The sequence below is a fragment of the Solanum lycopersicum genome, chromosome 4 (genome assembly GCF_036512215.1).
Source record: "Solanum lycopersicum chromosome 4, SLM_r2.1".
Lineage (NCBI taxonomy): Eukaryota > Viridiplantae > Streptophyta > Magnoliopsida > Solanales > Solanaceae > Solanum > Solanum lycopersicum.
Genome location: NC_090803.1, coordinates 67,875,394 through 67,894,557, shown reverse-complemented (window position 1 = coordinate 67,894,557; position 19,164 = coordinate 67,875,394). Strand labels below are relative to the sequence as shown.

The 19,164-nt window shown below is 31.4% G+C and overlaps 3 protein-coding genes across 3 annotated transcripts; all 3 read left to right on the top strand.

The window, feature by feature from the left end:
- Positions 1–350: 350 nt before the first annotated feature.
- LOC101255492 (protein EARLY STARVATION 1, chloroplastic) lies at positions 351–5,689 on the top strand. The gene is made up of 11 exons (XM_004238369.5): positions 351–897; positions 2,260–2,351; positions 2,445–2,638; positions 3,316–3,355; positions 3,499–3,580; positions 3,688–3,765; positions 3,852–3,977; positions 4,610–4,731; positions 4,951–4,990; positions 5,098–5,172; positions 5,396–5,689. The coding sequence occupies exons 1-11, from the start codon at positions 593–595 to the stop codon at positions 5,550–5,552; spliced, it is 1,311 nt and encodes a 436-aa protein (XP_004238417.1). The 5' UTR covers positions 351–592; the 3' UTR covers positions 5,553–5,689.
- A 778-nt stretch (positions 5,690–6,467) lies between these two features.
- LOC101255196 (uncharacterized) lies at positions 6,468–10,448 on the top strand. The gene is made up of 2 exons (XM_004238368.5): positions 6,468–7,548; positions 9,474–10,448. The coding sequence occupies exons 1-2, from the start codon at positions 7,000–7,002 to the stop codon at positions 10,251–10,253; spliced, it is 1,329 nt and encodes a 442-aa protein (XP_004238416.1). The 5' UTR covers positions 6,468–6,999; the 3' UTR covers positions 10,254–10,448.
- A 5,888-nt stretch (positions 10,449–16,336) lies between these two features.
- LOC101254897 (uncharacterized) lies at positions 16,337–17,856 on the top strand. The gene is made up of 2 exons (XM_004238367.3): positions 16,337–16,846; positions 17,184–17,856. Exons 1-2 carry the CDS (start codon positions 16,406–16,408, stop codon positions 17,685–17,687), a joined length of 945 nt encoding a protein of 314 aa, XP_004238415.2. The 5' UTR covers positions 16,337–16,405; the 3' UTR covers positions 17,688–17,856.
- Positions 17,857–19,164: the final 1,308 nt, after the last annotated feature.

The following is a 19,164-nucleotide window of genomic DNA, read 5'->3' as shown; positions in this document are numbered from 1 at the left end:
AAGTAACCTTAAATACGTCTTACCATCCACGATTAGGTAAGATGAATGTGTCCCTATTTACACAGAGTAAATTAAAATTAGTTAGATCCCATTAGATATCTTCATCATCAGTATAACAAGTCATTTTCAAAAGAAAGCAAGCATTATATTTACATACATTAAATATAACAGGTTATTATAATTGGTGAATCATATTTTGTACTTGCTATTTTTGGGGTTATAGGGAACTGGGAAGGTGGGTCCCATAGTCACTATTAGGGACACGTGGCAAATCCATTGTGGCACAATGGATGCAAATCACAAGTAAGTGGACCCAATCACAAATTAGTGAGTCAACATTTCTCGAAATCATCCTTTTATTTTATCCAATCTTACTTTTTGGTCCCCTTTACCGTCAAACTAATTTTTATGTATAAGTACCTAAAAATTCTCCTAATTTTTCTCTTCTAATCTTATTTGATCTCTTTTTTTTTTTTTAATTCACCACACTAAACTCTTTTTCTGTTTCTCTGAATCTCCATCTGAACTTCACTCACTTCTAGGGCTTTATCAACACATTCTTCTACCTCCAATGGCATTCTTTTGAGCAATAATGGCGGCTTCGGCTTCTTCCAGAGGATTCACAGCGCCCATAGGGGCGGCTAAGCTGCCCACAGTTGAGGTGTTCCCTACATTACCTAATGGTTTTGTAGAATTTCGAAGGAAGAAGAGGAGTAGTACCGGAGGTTTCTTCAGTATACAATGTTGTTGTTCAGATTCTGTGATGCCAATTAGAGGTGGTAGTGGTTCTGGGAATGGCGTTGATAAAGGTGATGATGGGAGGTTCGATTCTAAGAAGATCACTGCTAATTATATGAGAACTCAAGCTTCTTCCCCAATGCCCTTTGCATCTCCTCAGTAAGTCAATTTTTATTTGCACTACATTTCTTGCAATCAATCTTCATAATAACTGGAATAGGTGGTTGAATTGTAAGAAATACTTTTTGAACCATGAATGACTAATATAATTAAATGAGGCAAATTTAGCAAAATGGATATTGAGGATTCATATAGGTGAACCGAAAAGGGTGTTGCTTGTTTGGTTATTGAATATTTTATTTTTTTGGGTTTCCCATCCTGTATCTAGTAACCACATTGTAGCCAAACTAATCCGGATTCCATTGATGAAAGCTCCCCACATCCTGTGGTTGTTGAACTTATAATAAGGTTAGTTAGTGTGTATTGTTATGTCCACTTGCAAAATTGTCAAACAATGTCATATTCAAAGTAAATCATTATCCATGATTAAGCTGAATCACTTCAAGGTTGGAGAGTGATTAGTAGTAATTTTCTTATTATTCTAAGAGCTAAAGTCACCTCCTTTATTAGGTTCTTAGGATGCTTTAGAAGTAATGTGATATTTATGTATGAAAGAATTAACTTTAGATGTTATTTGGCAGAAGCTGATGAGACATCACATGGGTTTGTTTGGACAGACATTATGATTAGCTTAAATGAAAACAAAAAAAAATATTTTCTTTCTGTCATTGATATGTTGTAGAGATTTGTATGTTTTGTTCTTTCCTATTCTGGTACAAAAGAGAATTTTGTATCATATTGTTTATCAACACCTGAACCCCTTTCAAATATGTTGCTTTTAGCAATCTGGATACCAGTTTGTATGGATTATACTGAGGTTAGTTTGAGCTCTTAGTCAGATATTGCTGTGTCCACTTGCAAAGTTCTTGAACAATTTCATATCAAAGTAATAGATTCTATTGCATCGAATTAATACATGCTTAAACTGCACTCAAGGTTGGTTGGACTAGTTAATAATAATCTTTTATTATAAGAGCTAAAGTTGCAACTTTTACGAGTTCCTAGGATATTCTAGTTATCTAAGAAGTAATCCGGAGGTAATTAGATAAAATCTGTTTGTTTCATTTCATACTATGAATTTTACAATTGATTTGGATGTATCTTCATGTTATTGTCAAGGCATGAAGAAAAATAAGAGATATTCTATTGTTAAAAAAATTCTGCGTTTTGTTAATATCACTTCCTCTATTTATGCTACTTATAGTTTTTGAATGGTCAATAACAAACCCTTCATTATAGGCCCGATAATCTTGATGTGGACTCCAAAGTAGTGTTTGACTTTCTAGCATCTCGAATATCTTCACGGTTTACAGACTCCATCTTTCCATGTTGTGTGTCCTGCATACTTGATTGGAAGTAGCTGTTTTTTTCGGTGATTTTCATCAACTTTTCTATACGCAGGTCTAGATTTGTTTCAAAGCCAGAAAAATTCTTTTCCCGATGCACCCCAAGAAGTTCAGGCCCTAAGTCCCGTGATTCTCCACCAAAACGAGGTAGTTATGGCTCCTTCCTTTTTGGTTTTTATAAGAGTGTTTCTCTTTTCAGATAAAATTGATAATTTCGTTTATCACCCTTCCTTTCTATAGACACGGGCATTGCTAATGAGAAAGATTGGGGCATCAGTATGCTAAATGATAATGTCAATGAAACTGGAGTAAACGAGGACGGCAGTACATGGTATCGGGAGAGTGGGGAAGACCTTGGTGACAATGGATACCGATGCCGATGGACAAGGATGGGTGGTCAGAGCAGTGATGGTACCTTAGAATGGAAAGAAACGGTACGCATGTTCTTAATCTTGTGTATGGTTGTATTGTTGTAGATCTTGAAGATTGAATTGTAAAAATATACTTGAAAACCTATTATGTGGGATCACCTTTTCCAAGGACGAACATCTCATTTTTTTGCGTAAATTAATATTTACCTGATGTGCAATCTCAAGAGTATGAAACTAAAACCTTAACACAGAACTGTAATGTCTTAACTACATTGATGACACAAGCCCAAGAAGTAGAGGTTTAGCTAAAGGAGAATAACAAGAACTTTTCATGTCTAGTCATCACATGAATCAATTTTCTTTGCTGGTTTTGAATGCACATGTTTTTCTCTGGCTAGGCTTGTGGACTGTTGAGCCAGTGATAAGTGTGTAGAATATGGGGAATGTTTATCTATCAGAAAATTAACTTTATGTCCTAAACTTGAACACAATGTACTTTTTTTATTGGAGTTTGGGAATGATTGGATAATAATATGACAGACAATTAAAAGGTTTATTAGTTAACTGTGAATACCTTATTCTGATGGATAAAGTACCGCAAATAAGTTCTTGCATCCTCTTTAACAAACTTGTTGAAGAAACATTGGAATCCAAGTTTCATTGTAGACATTATTTTATAACCTTATCAAGTACCATCCCAGGTGGATGCTTTTAATTGGATTTGTTGATCTCCTTGACAGTGGTGGGAGAAAAGTGATTGGACTGGATACAAAGAACTCGGTATGACTTTTTACTTTAAATATGTATAACCTTGCTGCATTTGGTATAAATTTTCTATCTTACAATGGTTTTTAGTGATTCCATCGTCATCCTTTATTTTGTACTTCATGAAGCGTCAAGTTTTCCCTTTGTATAATTAACAGGTGTTGAGAAATCCGGGAAAAATGTTGAAGGGGACGCATGGTGGGAAACATGGCGGGAAGTTCTTCACCAAGATGAATGGAGGTTATATATATGTTTTCTTAGATTTTGTAATAATATAACCTGTTGTGTATTGCTTTGCTGCTCCGGGAGAATTACTAAAATAGTTATGCTGCATTTTTGATCTACAGTAATCTTGCTAGGATTGAAAGGAGTGCACAAAAACAAGCAAAATCAGGCACTGAGAACGCTGGGTGGTATGAAAATTGGTAAGAGATTTTGAGGGGAATAATTAGTTTACATGGTCATGAATACATACACAAAAAGATATTAAGCATTGATATTTCATATACAGGTGGGAAAAGTATGATGCAAAGGGTTGGACAGAGAAAGGGGCACACAAATATGGCAGATTAAACGAACAATCGTGGTGGGAGAAATGGGGAGAACATTATGATGGAAGAGGATCTGTTCTTAAATGGTACATACCTATTTGTTGTGTTAGTAATTTAGCATCAGACTCTGGCCCTCTTGATATAGTGGAGCTCTGGTGGAGGCACTTTGGTAACTATTGGTAGTGCTTTTCCACTAAACTCTTGGCACTTTGAAGTCCCACGACCTGTTTTTGCCTTTAAATGATGTTAGCTATGTCACCTGAACAAGCAAAAAAGCTTTAGAATACATTCATCCAAGACATAGTGATAAACTAGAACTGCAACGATCTGCTTTGGGTTCACACTTGCAGTAGATAAACCTCTGTTTATGCTGAACTTTTGCTACTGCACTAGTTATTGAAAAGAAATCAAGTTCTAGAATTTAATGGTGAGATAATCTTGACTTTGGTCATTATATGTCCTAACTGGCCCTCTAGAATTGTAATCTCATACAATAGAAACTTGACTGATATCAACAATATTGCTTGAAGACAGAGGTTAAACATCATATTTTACTCTCTTCTTTTCATGACATTATTATAATTGCTTGTTTCTGACTTTTTTTGAATTGGTAAATGGCATTGTTAAAGGGGTGAAAGTTTGTCAAAACCTCCCTAGTGGTCTTGAGTTGCTGACAAGTTGGTTTATATTGCTTATCGTTCCATGCTCCTTTTCTCAGGACAGATAAGTGGGCGGAAACTGAGCTTGGAACAAAATGGGGAGACAAGTGGGAAGAGAAATTTTTCGCTGGAATTGGTTCGCGGCAAGGAGAGACTTGGCATGTGTCACCCGTTGGTGATAGTATGTCTACCTTCTATTTAATTGAATTACATCTTTACATTCCAAAAGGACTTAGGTGCTAAAACACAAAAACCAATTACAAGTTTTTCCTGGTGAAAGCTAAGCTGTTAAAAGAAATTCCCTAACTATCATAATATGTATTACCGTGTCTCTTATTTTGAGTTTTAAGTTAACCAATCATCCAATTCTCTTCTTAGTTTCCTTTTCCTAATTATCCAGGATGGTCTAGGACATGGGGAGAGGAGCACTTCGGAAATGGGTATGTCACAATTATGAATATGAACTAAAATTCAGCTTGTTAGATGTCTATTTCCATGCACTTTTACACTTTAGAAACTTATAAATAATGTTGTTTCCATGAATCAGCAAAGTGCACAAGTACGGCAAGAGCACGACAGGTGAAAGTTGGGACATCGTTGTGGATGAAGGAACTTACTACGAGTAAGTCATAGTTTAGTGTTAGTAGGCTGTAGGATTTAACTTATAACATGGACATTATCACTACAGTTACAGCACGTTGCCTATCTTATTTTTCAAATAACTTGTTCCACTTACTACAGATAGTTAGTTACATGTCTCTATTCTTGTTTGTTAGCGTATAGAAGTTAAACTCATTCATGAATAGTTTTTATGATATTAAACTAACATGTTTTTACTTGAATAGGGCTGAACCTCACTACGGATGGGCAGATGTTGTAGGCAATTCATCCCAGTTATTGTCAATCCAACCTCGAGACAGACCGCCCGGTGTGTTCCCATCAATGGATTTTGGTCCATCTCTGCCTCCAGAAGATGAGTTGCCTCCCACCTTGTCACAATGACAAGTTGGTTTCTTCTCAAACAAGGTTGATGTTGATGCTAGTTGGCAAATTTTCAGATTTTGATTGTAATTGTCAACTCTCGATGTGACAAAACATACTTTGCCTATTCATTTAGTTCATTCTTTTAGAGATTTAAATCATATTTGCGTCGGGTTTAAAATATTCTCTACCATATATGTCTTTATTCTCGAAATCTTATGTCTGAAATCGTTAGTTAAGAATGAAAAAGTAAATTAATGTTATCATAATAGTTATAAACATGGGCCAATTTTTGAAAGGACCAACTCTAGGGTGTAGACAAAATAAATTAAGCTAGAACTAATTAAGATTTAAAGTTATGCATCTATCAATAAATAAAGTTGGTGGCCCTAGTTCATTTGAAATTAACTGCATTGCTGTTTATTAATGGTGCCGAATGTTTATAAAAATTAAAAGGTCGATGAGCTTTCATCTTTTAAATATGAGTTTGTTTGTATTCTTTCATACGTAGATGATATACCATGTTTACTACGTGTTTAATTGAATCCAAAATATTAATGAAATGATCAAAATTATAAATAAAATTATTTGAAATATCTCTCCAAAATAGACCTATTCAATATTTGAATTCGAAACAAGCTACTCAATTCAGATATCAAACCTGAAAAGGTAAAACTTCTTTCATAAAAATAGCATGTGGCAGCAGAGCCGATGTATAATTTATGAATACGATTAATATTGATATTATATATTGTATGGTCAAATAAATATAATTTGTCATAAGCCATGACTTGTGTCGTCTTTATTGAGATTAACAAATACAAATATTTAAATTAACAAAACAAGAGATTAGTCAAGTAGAGAATATATGTCAATTGCTAGATCTACTTTATATATTTTCACTTTTTAAACCTTTATTCCCTCTTTTTATTCCTCCTCGATTTCCATAATTAATTACTCATCCATCAAAAAAAAATAAAAAAATTACTCATCCATCTGCATTTCGTTTATTTTTTCCCTCTCATGTAAATGCAATAGTACTAATTTTTCTCCCTAATGTAAGTTACTTATTAATTACTAATTTATTATAGTAAATAAACTACTATAGTTTATATACATGTAAAATAAAATATTCATATTCTTTTCTTGCTTTAGTTTTTTCGTTTTTCACAATCGAGATTCATCATTATCACATTGTGATAATAATCAAAAAAAAGAAAAGAAAAAAGAACGTTCATGGATGATTTTCAGCCAACTTTGTACTAAATTAGCCGTATAAAAAGTTCAAATTTCTTCATTTGGCCGTGCATGGCGGACAAGCTACAGTTTTTGTAATTTGTAGAATAGGAGCAGTAGCATTGGGAAGCAGCACCAGTTGCAGAAGAAGAAGATTCAATTTTTTTGTTTTTGTTTTACCATTTATGGAAGAAGAACTGAAACCAGAGATCTCAATCAAAGAGAATCAAAAATGATGAATAAATGTTCAAAATGGGTTTCTTCAGATCTTCATTGGAAGCTTTTACTCTTGATTCTTCCTCTACTTTCTCTCTTTTTTTACTTTTCTCTTTCCTCCATTTCCGCCATAGCCAGTAACACTTTTTCCACTTTTACCCCTCTCAACTCTCTTTTCAACAATAACGCCCCTTCTCCTTCACATCCGCCGGTTTTTTCGAATCAAACCGGCTTAGATCGGTCTGAGCCTCTGTTTCCGCCGGGTATTTTTAATCGATCGGTAACGAAGGAGGAGTTGAACCGGTCTAGAATTGCTGTGTGTATAGTGGGTGGAGCTCGTAGGTTTGAACTAACTGGGCCTTCTATAATCCAGAAAATTCTGAAAGAGTATCCGAATTCTGATCTGTATCTTCATAGTCCGTTGGATTCTAATGCATACAAGCTTTCCTTGTTAAAAACTGCTCCTCGAATCTCCGCCATTAAAATTTTCAAGCCTAAAACCATTAAAGAGACTGAGTTTCAGGTCCGAGTTCTCAGTGCTCGTGGCTCACCTAATGGTATTCAGGTATCATCTTTTTTTGTTTTTGTTCATATATCTATTTATTTTAAGCTTAGCTTAATCGAGATATAGGAGTCAGGTTTGCGTAGACTCTATTATATATATGATATGTTGTTGTTGTTGTTGTTAGCTTAACTAGTGTTTGAGGTTTGATGTAACAAAATTCTAAAAGGAGAATGTGATGTGACATAAATGTTTTGTTCTTTAGGATCATAACAAATACTTTAGATATTAATGGTGTATTAATTGTAAGCAATTTCCAATTTTGGAAGGTTGTTAATGGTGTTTGTAGCTAGTGGCTCATATTAGTTAGCAGTCGACATCGACTTGTTCTGGTGTTTCGTTTGGTTTAATTTGGTGAAATGTATCTTCGACTGTGTTCAAATAACAAGAAGATTTACATATAAAAAAAATTACAGTAGGTTGACGACCAATACCAAAGTTCTGAACTTTTGATGAATAAGAGTTATAAGTACATTGATTCATATAGCTGACCTCTACAAATTTGGTATTGAGATGTTGCTGAGAGTGAGATATATATGATCTGATGAAATCCGATACCTATTAGTTGAGGTCAGTATACACTGGCCCAAACGTTGCGGTTATTAAAATTTATATAACAAGCATTGGTGAGAGGAAGTTTGCAGTTATGCAGTGACCGCACCTCAATTCTTATCTTCTGAAGTGAAGAGATGGAAGAGAAAACGTATACTATGTAAGGTAGGTAGTTTAGGTAAAATCCGGTTTACCTTCTCAGAGACTTCATCATTTCTGTGGGGTCTAAGCTAAAACCCTCACAGGTTTGTGAAGAAGGAATATGAAAATGTTCAAGAAGTTGATGACATAATCCCGGTTAAGTTACTTTAGAAGGGGAACTGTTAAATTGGGAAAAAAATGAAATTATTCTCAAGGAGCATTATTGAAAGTTCTACCAATTCATTAGTTTTTTCCATTGAAAAGTACGCTGGTCCAGATTAATGGTAGTTGAAACATTATAATTAAGTAAGCTTGACATTTAATATGTTGTTTATGAGTCTAACATTTATACCTTCACCTAATTCGAGTAACTAATTCCAGCATGCAAAGCAGGACCACAATGGTTGGACTTAAATTGCTATGTTGTCATTGTGAGATACTATGCTAGATTCTTTAATTCTTCTGCATTAGCACTTATCTCATATTGCAGACATGAATTCAAAGGTTAAAGTCGATGGGTGTTTTTCATTAGCTCTTACAAATGGGATGTAAGCTGATCGTGTCCACTACTGCTGCTATATATGCATCTGTATAGTTCATCAAAAGAAAGAAAAATACATTTAGAAAGGACAGCCCCACTACTACAAGTTAGACTTGTCTCTGCATGGCGTTTACAGTCCAAGGTGGAAAAATGTTGGGAATCTTATAAAATGAAGTTAAAATCTCATAAAAAATGAAAGCTGAGAGAAATACCAAATATCTTGAAATCATTCTCGCCTATCAGCTGGTTGCTGCATAGTTTATTTTGTCAATGGGAAACAACCTCTCTATCTCTATGAGGCAGAGGCAAGATCTGATCATACTCTACCCTCTCCAGACCTTACGTGTGTGATTGCACTGGCAATATTGTAGTAGTTGTTTTTATATTGAAGAAAGATAAGCATATTTTTAAGGGAAAAAAAGTACATTTAACACTCTCAAGTGGGCTGAATTTATTTACTAATACATCAGAGATGGGAGCTTTACTAAATGAATTCAAGTTAAATCAACTAGTAATATAAAATTTTGTGAGTATAGTTTAATGCAGGAACTTATCTTTATTAATGACAACAGCTCTCATAATGCTTTGGCACTACAAGAGTACAAGGCCCCTAGGCTGGAACGCTAATAACATACACTAGCTTTTTTATAATTCCCAAAAATTGAAACCTAAATCTTATGATTCTGTATGGCAGGGCCTGCTGCAATATTTCAACCTTGTTGAGGGCTGTTTGACGATGATTCAAGCGTACCAGCACAAGAACAACTTCACTTACGATTGGATAATCCGTACCCGAGTTGATGGATACTGGAACTCCCCATTATCATCCGAGGACTTCATTCCCGGAACCTATTTAGTACCTTCTGGTTCATCTTACGGTGGCTTAAATGATCGCTTTGGCCTTGGTGACTACAACACTTCTGTAGTTGCTCTTTCACGGCTCTCTTTGATTCCTGAGTTGGATGCAGCCAGATACCATCTCCTCAACTCCGAGGGCGCATTCAAGGCCCAACTCACTATTCACAGAGTTCCCTACATCTCTAAGCGCCTCCCGTTTTGTGTTGTATCAGATCGTAGCTATGATTTTCCACCACCCCGTTTTGGTGTTCCAGTAGCAGCACTTTCTAGTCCAGGCCCATTAAGTGGTGCCAAGTGCCGGCCTTGCACACCTCCGTGCACTCACCACTGTGTTGGGCTCACGATGAATAAACTGTACAGAGGATGGAGCTGGACTGACTGGACCAATAACACCCTTCAGCTCTGTGATGCCCATGCTGAGTGGGAGAGTGGTTGGGAGAAAATATTCGACCAAGTGGCAGGTAATAAACTGGCTGCAGCAAGACAACGAGTTGAAAATCTAAAAATGGAGCAGTGTGTGAAAGATTTCGCAGAATTAATGAAAAAAACTGCTTATTGGGAGGCTCCTCCAGTGTCTCAAATTTGTCGATTAGGTTTATCACCAAACCCATTATAGTTTAGTAAACTATGTATAGTTTTCTAGCCTCCCACGCAGTTTTTTCTACGTCCATCTACAGGTCTACAAAACCTTAGATTTTCTGTAGACAAATACAGGTCTTTTTTTGTTGTTGAATATCTCATGGATACTAAGTAGTCTTGTAGCTTTATGGAGAAAGAAATGGAGAAAAGTTTCCTGGTTTTTGTACCTCAATTGAGCTGCGGTATTTTGTTGCGTGGGAGGGTGTGCTTATCATCCGAGCAACGGTCTATTATTTCTTGAAATTGCATGTTAACATCAATTTGTTGTGTGGGAGGGTGTGCTTATCGTCCGAGCAACGGTCTATTATTTCTTGAAATTGCATGTTAACATCAATAGATCGGTTCAATGTATAAAGCTACTAAATTCATAGTAATTTGTTTTGGGTCTTAAATCCAAAAGCCTATAATTATTTGATTTGGACCAATCATTCGAAGGCCCGCTAAGGACTAGTAGCCTACAATTTGGAGTTAAGGATTCAACTCCCTTGAAAAAAAATGGGCAAGTACATGTATAGTGAATACAACTATGGACCACCATTTAATGCATAATCGGAAATATTTAGTCGTTTCAGAATTAACTTTAGATTTTGCGATATTAATTTTAAAAATTCAAAGTCTAATGTTATAAACTTCATAGGTATGGGTAGACAAAATAATTTGAAGTTTGACATATTGTTTAAACTTCATATTTAACACCTAATATTAGGCTTAGGAGAAAATTTAAATTACCAAACCTAACTTCAGACATGTAGGATTGCCTTGAAATTGACACGATTAACATTCCAAACTTCCTAATTAATCATGTGAAAGAAAAAAGTTGCACTTTCTTATATTCTTTTTCTTAAAATTTGAATTATACTCATCTATCGTTGTCATTATAAATTATTCTTTACTATCATTATTATTGCTCACTTAAATCTTGTATTATTCTTTACTAGTATATTAATTAACTTTTTGTAAAAGAAAATAATTTATTTTGCCTACCACGTTTCAGGTAGGCTGCCAGCTAATACTCTTATCTTCAAAAATAGAATAAATTCCAACTACCTTTCTTCGAGTTAATTGGTTCACAATAATGTCAAAAAGTGCATAAAAATAATAGAATCGACGTGTAATTTCATCAGTGAGGTTTTGAGAGTATAAAATATAAGTAAGCTTTATTATAATTTGATGGAGATAAAGAGATTGTTTTGAAATACTATTGTTTTAAGTGTAACAAAACGGAACCATGAAATAATATAATAACTGAAAATAAAATACATATAAGAATTCCTTAATATTCCAAGTAAATAAAGACTGGCTCAAAATTCAAAAGTATCTCCATAATGATTTTGAAAAAGAGAAATAATTAAACTAATCCAGAGTGTAAAGAATTTCGAGAAGAATATAAAGTAATGTAACCAAGTAATTCGCACGTTCATTATTCATAAACTAAGTAAAAATGAGATAAATAAAAACGTGATTAATCAAATAATTCATAGTTAAAGAAAACAATGGATTAACCATAAACTACTAAAATGGTCCACCAAAAACAGACTTTCAACCATATAAAAATAAAAATAATATTTACGTACAACTCATTAATCTTCAGATTTCACTTATAAAATTAAAACTATACTAACATATATTATTGTTATGATAGTCGTCATCGTAAAAATAATATTTTTTTAGAATTTTATTGGATTTGAGGCATGCATAATGCAAACCAAACAACTAACCAAGCATGTCCAAAACTTTGATTATTCGTTGACGATATGGCTCTTCGGTTATTTCAAGGTCAACATTTAACAACTGATTATAAATAGAGATATTTTATTTTATTCCTAAAAATAGGTTGTATATGTTCCTTTTAATTCTAGTTAGTTGTCATGTTTGCTAAAAATATATAAATGTTCTTTTGTTTTTTTAGAAATTAAATAATAATTAGTGAATTTTTTAGCTTTAATTTGTTCTTAGCGTAATTAGTTTTTCTACATCGAGAGAGAATTTCTTTTACTACAACACAAAAAATAGATTCTAAACATCTAATTGTAAACAAAATATTGAAATATCCTGATAAAAATACATTCAGTGATAGTATATTTTTCTTTTAACGATAACTATATTATTATCGTTTATATATATATATATATATATAGGCAGGGTGATCCACCATGTGTGCATTTAATAGATGTGGCCTTACTAGCCAACATTGACAGCCGAGCTTTGCAACGTTAGTTTAGTTATCGCCGTGTTCATAAAATATTATTGATCAAAATTCATATAGTTAAACTTCAAAAAGCGAGATAATATTCCTCATTAATTCCATGGATCTTCTATGAGTATATGATCGATCCATTAGAAAAAGGTTTTAAAGTGTATGATTTTACAGGTTGTCCTTATTCTGTTTCTTTCCACTTAAATCTACATAAGTTAATTAATTAAACAAGATAGAATTAATTAGTGGCATTAATTGCCTCAACTTGAACATTAACATAATCCCATAATATCATAAAAAGATTTTCCTGCAACCGTCATTATATTGGACTGATCAATCGAGGGAATTGTGCAATTCATGCATGACTTCACGTACCAAACACGCTATAATTATTTTTTGTGATAATGATGTTCGGAATAATTTGTGTTATCGAGAACTCTGTTATTTGTCACCAATATATTTATGTATAATATAGATATATATTTTAAATTTTTGTTATTTTGTTAGTATATATATTATTTTTTGGTTCACTTTTACTTATCACATTTGCTTATTGAAAATCAAAATATTGTATTATTTTGATCAACAATTTAAAAATGAATTTCACATTGTGTAATTAATATGAAAAGGATTAAACTTATCGTATAAGTTTAAACTTATCGTATAAGTTTTGAGTATATTTAATTTGAAATATTGAATTTATCTAATTTAATTCAACTTAAAAATTAATTAATTTCGCATTTATAAAACAAAATGTGACAAATACATTATTATATATAAATGAAGATGCTTACAAAAGAAGTAAAAGATCAGGCTACGTACAAACGAAGGGAAAATATGAAGAACTTCTAGAACTATGAGATTTCATTGATTTTTACGTACGTTCTTTGATTTTATATATTCACAATACTATGCTATTTTTGGATCCCGAAAAACTTTATTACTTTGTGCATGGTTACAAGAAAAGAAATTTATAACAATAATCCAGTGTAATTCTATACGAGTATAAAAAATAAAATATATGAAATATTTTATTTTTTATGTAAAAATTACTATCGAAAGACTTTTAACTCAAATAATACATATCAAACGAATTACAATAACAAATTAATCAAAATAAAAATATTACGCAACCAATAAAGAAAAGAACAATAATGAAAATAGAGGTGTTTCCTACGTACCTAACTCAATTATTAAAGTGCATGTTGCATGCAACGTCCTCTGTTATTGCATGGGAACTAATAATGTGAATAAATAGACATAAATTCATATATTGACAATACTTATTCTTAGCTGTAAATTATACGCGTAAGAACCAAATTTCCGTCTAGGAAAAAAAGTTCTTTTAATTACTTTACTTATAATATACTAGAAATGATAGACAATTTTCTGTTACTTTAAACGTAATTATTAAAACTTTTAATTTTGTTGTATACTCAATAAATTTCATAAGATAATTACTAAATTTGAAGTGCTAATAGAAAACAAATATAGCAACAACTACTCCAAAGTTACATAAATTTTCATTACCAATATTTCTTGCATTGATTTATAATTTTAAAGTTTGTTGTTAAAGAGATTGTTTTATTGCCGAGTTCTCGAGATAATTTAATATTTATTAATGCAAATATAAAATCTTCACAAAAGATTGTTAAATTTTTTGAAAATTCAAAGTTGTGCGCTAATTCAGCTAAACATAAGTATCTCATTCGTTTTTATTTGTTTGATCTATTTTTCTTTATAGTAATTTTTACAAAAATAGATTTTTCTTTTTTCTTTTTAGCAACTTCTTAATTTAATTTTCCACATATTCAAAAATTACGATATCAAAAATTATTTTAATACATTTGATATAATTTTAATTGTTTAAAATCATAAAAGTTTTTTATTTTAAAATTTATATCAAGATAAAATAGATTAAATAAATTGAGACAACCGAAATATATATAATTATCGATCATATTAGCTTAATTTCCTTTGATTGCGGTTACGCGTTCTAAAGGGACACGTGAGGTTAGTTAAGAGACTTAAGTCTAGGAGTCTATACTTTAAATTTTGCAATCAATTTCACCGCATTATTATAATTAATTCAACACGTTAAATCGAAGTCTTTTTCGATCTTCAATAAAACAACTCATACATTAATTTTGAACTTATAGTAAGGTTTTTCTTTTAGTTTGCAACGAGACATTTTTCACTTATAAACAATTTGTGTGAAAATAAAAAGATAAAATCTATGATAGTTTTATTGTTCGAATTATAATGCTAAATATGTAAGGACAAAGAAATATAACAGCTGTATTTATGGGCAGTATACATATATCTTACTGGTAACAAAATAACAATAATGCATCAAACCAAAACAGAAAATACTGAAATAGGAGTATTATACCAACGCAAAATAAAATAAAATATTAGACAAGTGGTATAATAATACAAGAATGTCATACTGTAAATTAATTTGACTTGTTTGCGCTAACACCAACAAAAGTGATGGGCTCTTCATCTAATAATTCACTAACTCTTGGGCATTTAGCAAAATTAAATTATAAGAATTGAAGTAGTATTATTTGTGTCTATTTTTTGTAAAAAAATAATAATAATATATTTATCAAGAATTGCTATATTATTTTTAAATAACAAAACAAGTATTTGCACACATATAATATGTTATACTACATTCGATTGTAATTTCATGTGTAAGTGTAAGTAAGGAAGATTGTTATTTTTAAATATGCAGATTCATATCTAATATTAACTATGTTCGTAATATAGTACTATAACAATATGTAACTTTTTCAAATATATATAGATCGAGATTACTAGTTTGAGATAATTTTTGAAATACGAAAAAAAGGACAGACAGGGTGTGAGGGGCACGTGGTGTGTAGGCTCCAAGAGAACAGGAAAACCAGTATAACCTGTGAATTACATAAATACAGATCATCATCCTCTTAGCCACCTTTAGTAACGGGATTTTGCCTTTTTTTGGGCTTCCCCAAAAACAGCTGGATTTATTCCCTCTTTTATGCTCTTTAATTAATTCAGTTATACGTATTAAAAAAAAAGTAAAAAATAATTACATGATCATAAAAATATTACTACTCCATCATTTTACATCTACCTAATATTAACTCACCAAATAGTAATAATGTCAATGTATAAATGATTATTTCGCATGCTTATAGTTTATAATTGGGGTCAAAAATATATAATTTTTATCGTTATAAAATTATTTCAAATATACCTTTATTCTCTAATTATAAGCCATACGAGATAATTAAATTTGTTCAAGTAATCGTTATTATTGAACGTGAAAATTATATTTAATTTGTATGACGGTGAGATTCGATTTCAAAATTTTTGTCTATTCTAATATCATGTTGAGGTGTGTGATCATGTTATCTAGAAGTTTAAATAGTTAGAGAGAATACATTTTTATTATTTAATAATTCTAAACAATTGTTAGATTGATTTTGATTTTGTAATACGTATCTCTTATTTATTTAATTTGTAGGATGATCAATTTTTCTCCACAATTATGAAAAATAGTTACAAATTTGCCCATAAACAAAATAGACGAGAATGACAAATACATAGTGACTCGAGGAGAAATCAAAATTTTAACCTTATGGCTCGTTCAAATGTTGATAGTTAGTTAAGTTTTAAACTATATTTAATAAATGTTTCAATACATTTATTTAAGTAAAAACTATTAAATTTAAATTAAACTTATATCGAAGCTTATGAAAATTAGAAAAATTATTTCCAAACGCGTCAATAAAATCGAATTAATATATACTACTAGTACTATTATTATTTTGCACCTACTTAATTAATAAATGTTTAGATCCACTTGTTTTGTCTCCTTTATAAACACTTCTCAACTGTCCAACTCCTCACAAATTTTTCCCCCTTTTCTGTACAAAAAAATGGGAAAAGAAAAAACACTATCAAAATCGAGAACAATGGCTCCTCGAATGGTGGCTAATTTTCGCAGATCTCTTTCTTTCCCAAATCACCCAAATCACTCAAATAAACCCAAAAAATCCTTCCATGTTCGATCTGCTAGTCTGCCATGTCGATCTCATCCATTAATTTCTCAGCTCAAAGATGATTTAAACGAGCTCAAATCATGGGCTTTTAAGCCCCAAAATCGAACTTCAAATTGGATTTGTGATGGACTCAATCAACTCAAAATTGTTCATGAATCTCTCGATGATCTGCTTCTTCTTCCACAAACACGTGAATCATTAAACGGACATTCCGATTTGGTCGAGAAGCTTCTAGATGATTTCCTTCACTTCGTCGACGTTTATGGAATCTTCCAGACGTTGATACTCACTTTCAAGGAAGAACATTTAGCAGCTCAGGTACGATAATTTTATTTACTTAATTATATGGCCGAAAATTTAAATATAATAAAATAGACTTTCCGATCATATTTTTTAAATACTATTGTCCGCGCCTTTGCATAAAATGGCCTTTTTTTTATTTCATTTTTTAAATTTTGTTCCCAATTAGCTAAGTGGGCTAAAGGATCAGTAATTCACCGCTACTAGATTGGAGAATTCCACCTTATTATCCATTAATTGTATAAGTTCATTATTTTTCATACAAATTCTCGAGGTATCAAATCTTTGATAATGTGTGTGATTATAATGTTTATAATTTTAGTTATTGATATTTAATTATATTATGTTTCAACAGGTAGCTGTGAGGCGTAAAGATGAATCTAAGATTGCTTCGTATGCTAAAGCACTGAGAAAAATGGCTAAGGAAATGGATAAACTTGCGTTGAATGTACAATGTATAGGGAAATATATTATACCTCAACAAACTATACCAATCCCAGATGGAGATGCAGAGTTAGCAGAAGTGATGAAAGACATAATAGAAGTAACACAATTAGTTTCAATTGCACTTTTTAATGGACTTGGAGTATCAATGGCATATGCAAAACCATCATGTTCATGGATTGGATTAGGAAAGAAGACAAAAAAATTGAAAGAAAATGAAGGAATTGTGGAATTTGTAGAAATGGAATTGGAGAATTTGTTGAGAAAAAATAAAGGAGATGAAGAGGTGAAAATTGTGACTAAAAAAATGCATGAATTGGAAGATTGTATTTGTGGGATTGAAAATTGTGGGGAGAAAGTGTTTAGGAGTTTAATTAATGCTAGAGTTTCATTGCTTAATGTATTCACACAATAGAGAAAGAAAATTAAAGATGATGCATACATGTATATTTTGCTTTATTGTATTTTTTTACCTATTTGATTTGTTATCATTATAAAGTTGATTTGATTAAAGAGAAAAAAAAAGAGTTTACTATTGTATACCATAATAATATATCTAATGTAACTTTACCATGATTTGAGAAGTTCTCCCTTCCTCCATTGAATTAAGTAATTTGCTTTTGAAAATTTCTCGATTTATTTTCATTCCGCCATGAGTAATACATCAAAATTCAAAATTACTTCAATCATGTCACATTAATATGACTTGTAAATCATGTCACCTCGAAAAAATGAATTCAAATATTTTGCGGGTCATTGAACATTGAATTATATAAATATAATTTCATAAATTTATAATAATTACAATTGAGAGTCATTTTTAAATAATTAATTGCGAGTCTCGCCTTTTTATTTGAATGAATATAGGAGTAAATTAACACTAAAAACCCAAATATATGTAGATTTTTAAATCTCAAGTTCCATACAATTTTATTTTATCCAGGTTTTGATTTTACTACATATCTAATGGTCAATTTTTAAACCAAATTAAGAAATTAATTTAAGATTTTTATTTTTTGAAATGAATAAAGCTACTTTACCTGTTAAAAGAAAAAAAAAATCATTGCTGGATATATTGTAATAAAACAGCAAATTGCCCATTCAAATAACTCTATCTTTTTCTCTTTTTTTTTTTTCCAGATAAGAATCAGGTGAATTTAATTAAAGTGATAAGAATCATGTGAATTTAATTAAAGTGATATATATAGTGACAATTTTTAGTCGATATTTAGTCCATCATTATTATTCACAAGGTTTTAAAGAAAGGCTGTTGGCATATTAAAGCACGCGGTATAACATGTTAATTTTGATTTATATCTATTTATCTTTAAAAAAAAATAGCGTGATGCATAAAACATTATTAATTAAACAAGGTTTAGGAAGGATCGCAACATTTCAAGACCGTGCATGGTCGTCTATACAAACATGTCATAAAATAAATATTTATTTACTTTCACGGTTTAAACTTATGAATTATAAATTACACATAAATATATAATTTTATCATTTCTTCGAGACTCCATATAGTTATTTATTTAAAATAATTAATCCCCAAACAATAGATGCACAAATAATGAAGAAAGAAACTTGCACATGATTTTGTTCTAAATAACTGAGATCAATGTTTTCATTAGTTTCATAAATTACTAGAAATAATGAACCAATCATTTGTTCATGATAATGTTAGCTTTAGCTTCTCATAATGTAGTCACCTGAGGAATCAACGTGAATTGGTTCTCAATTTTTTTTTAATCATAATCTTTTAGTGTCTTTACAACGTAATAAAATTGCTTTAAAATTTTCGACAAATATTACGCTTAAGAAAATCATTTTTCATGATCGATTTAGCTATATTTAAAAAAGATATATGAGTGGAAAAGTTATCATAATTG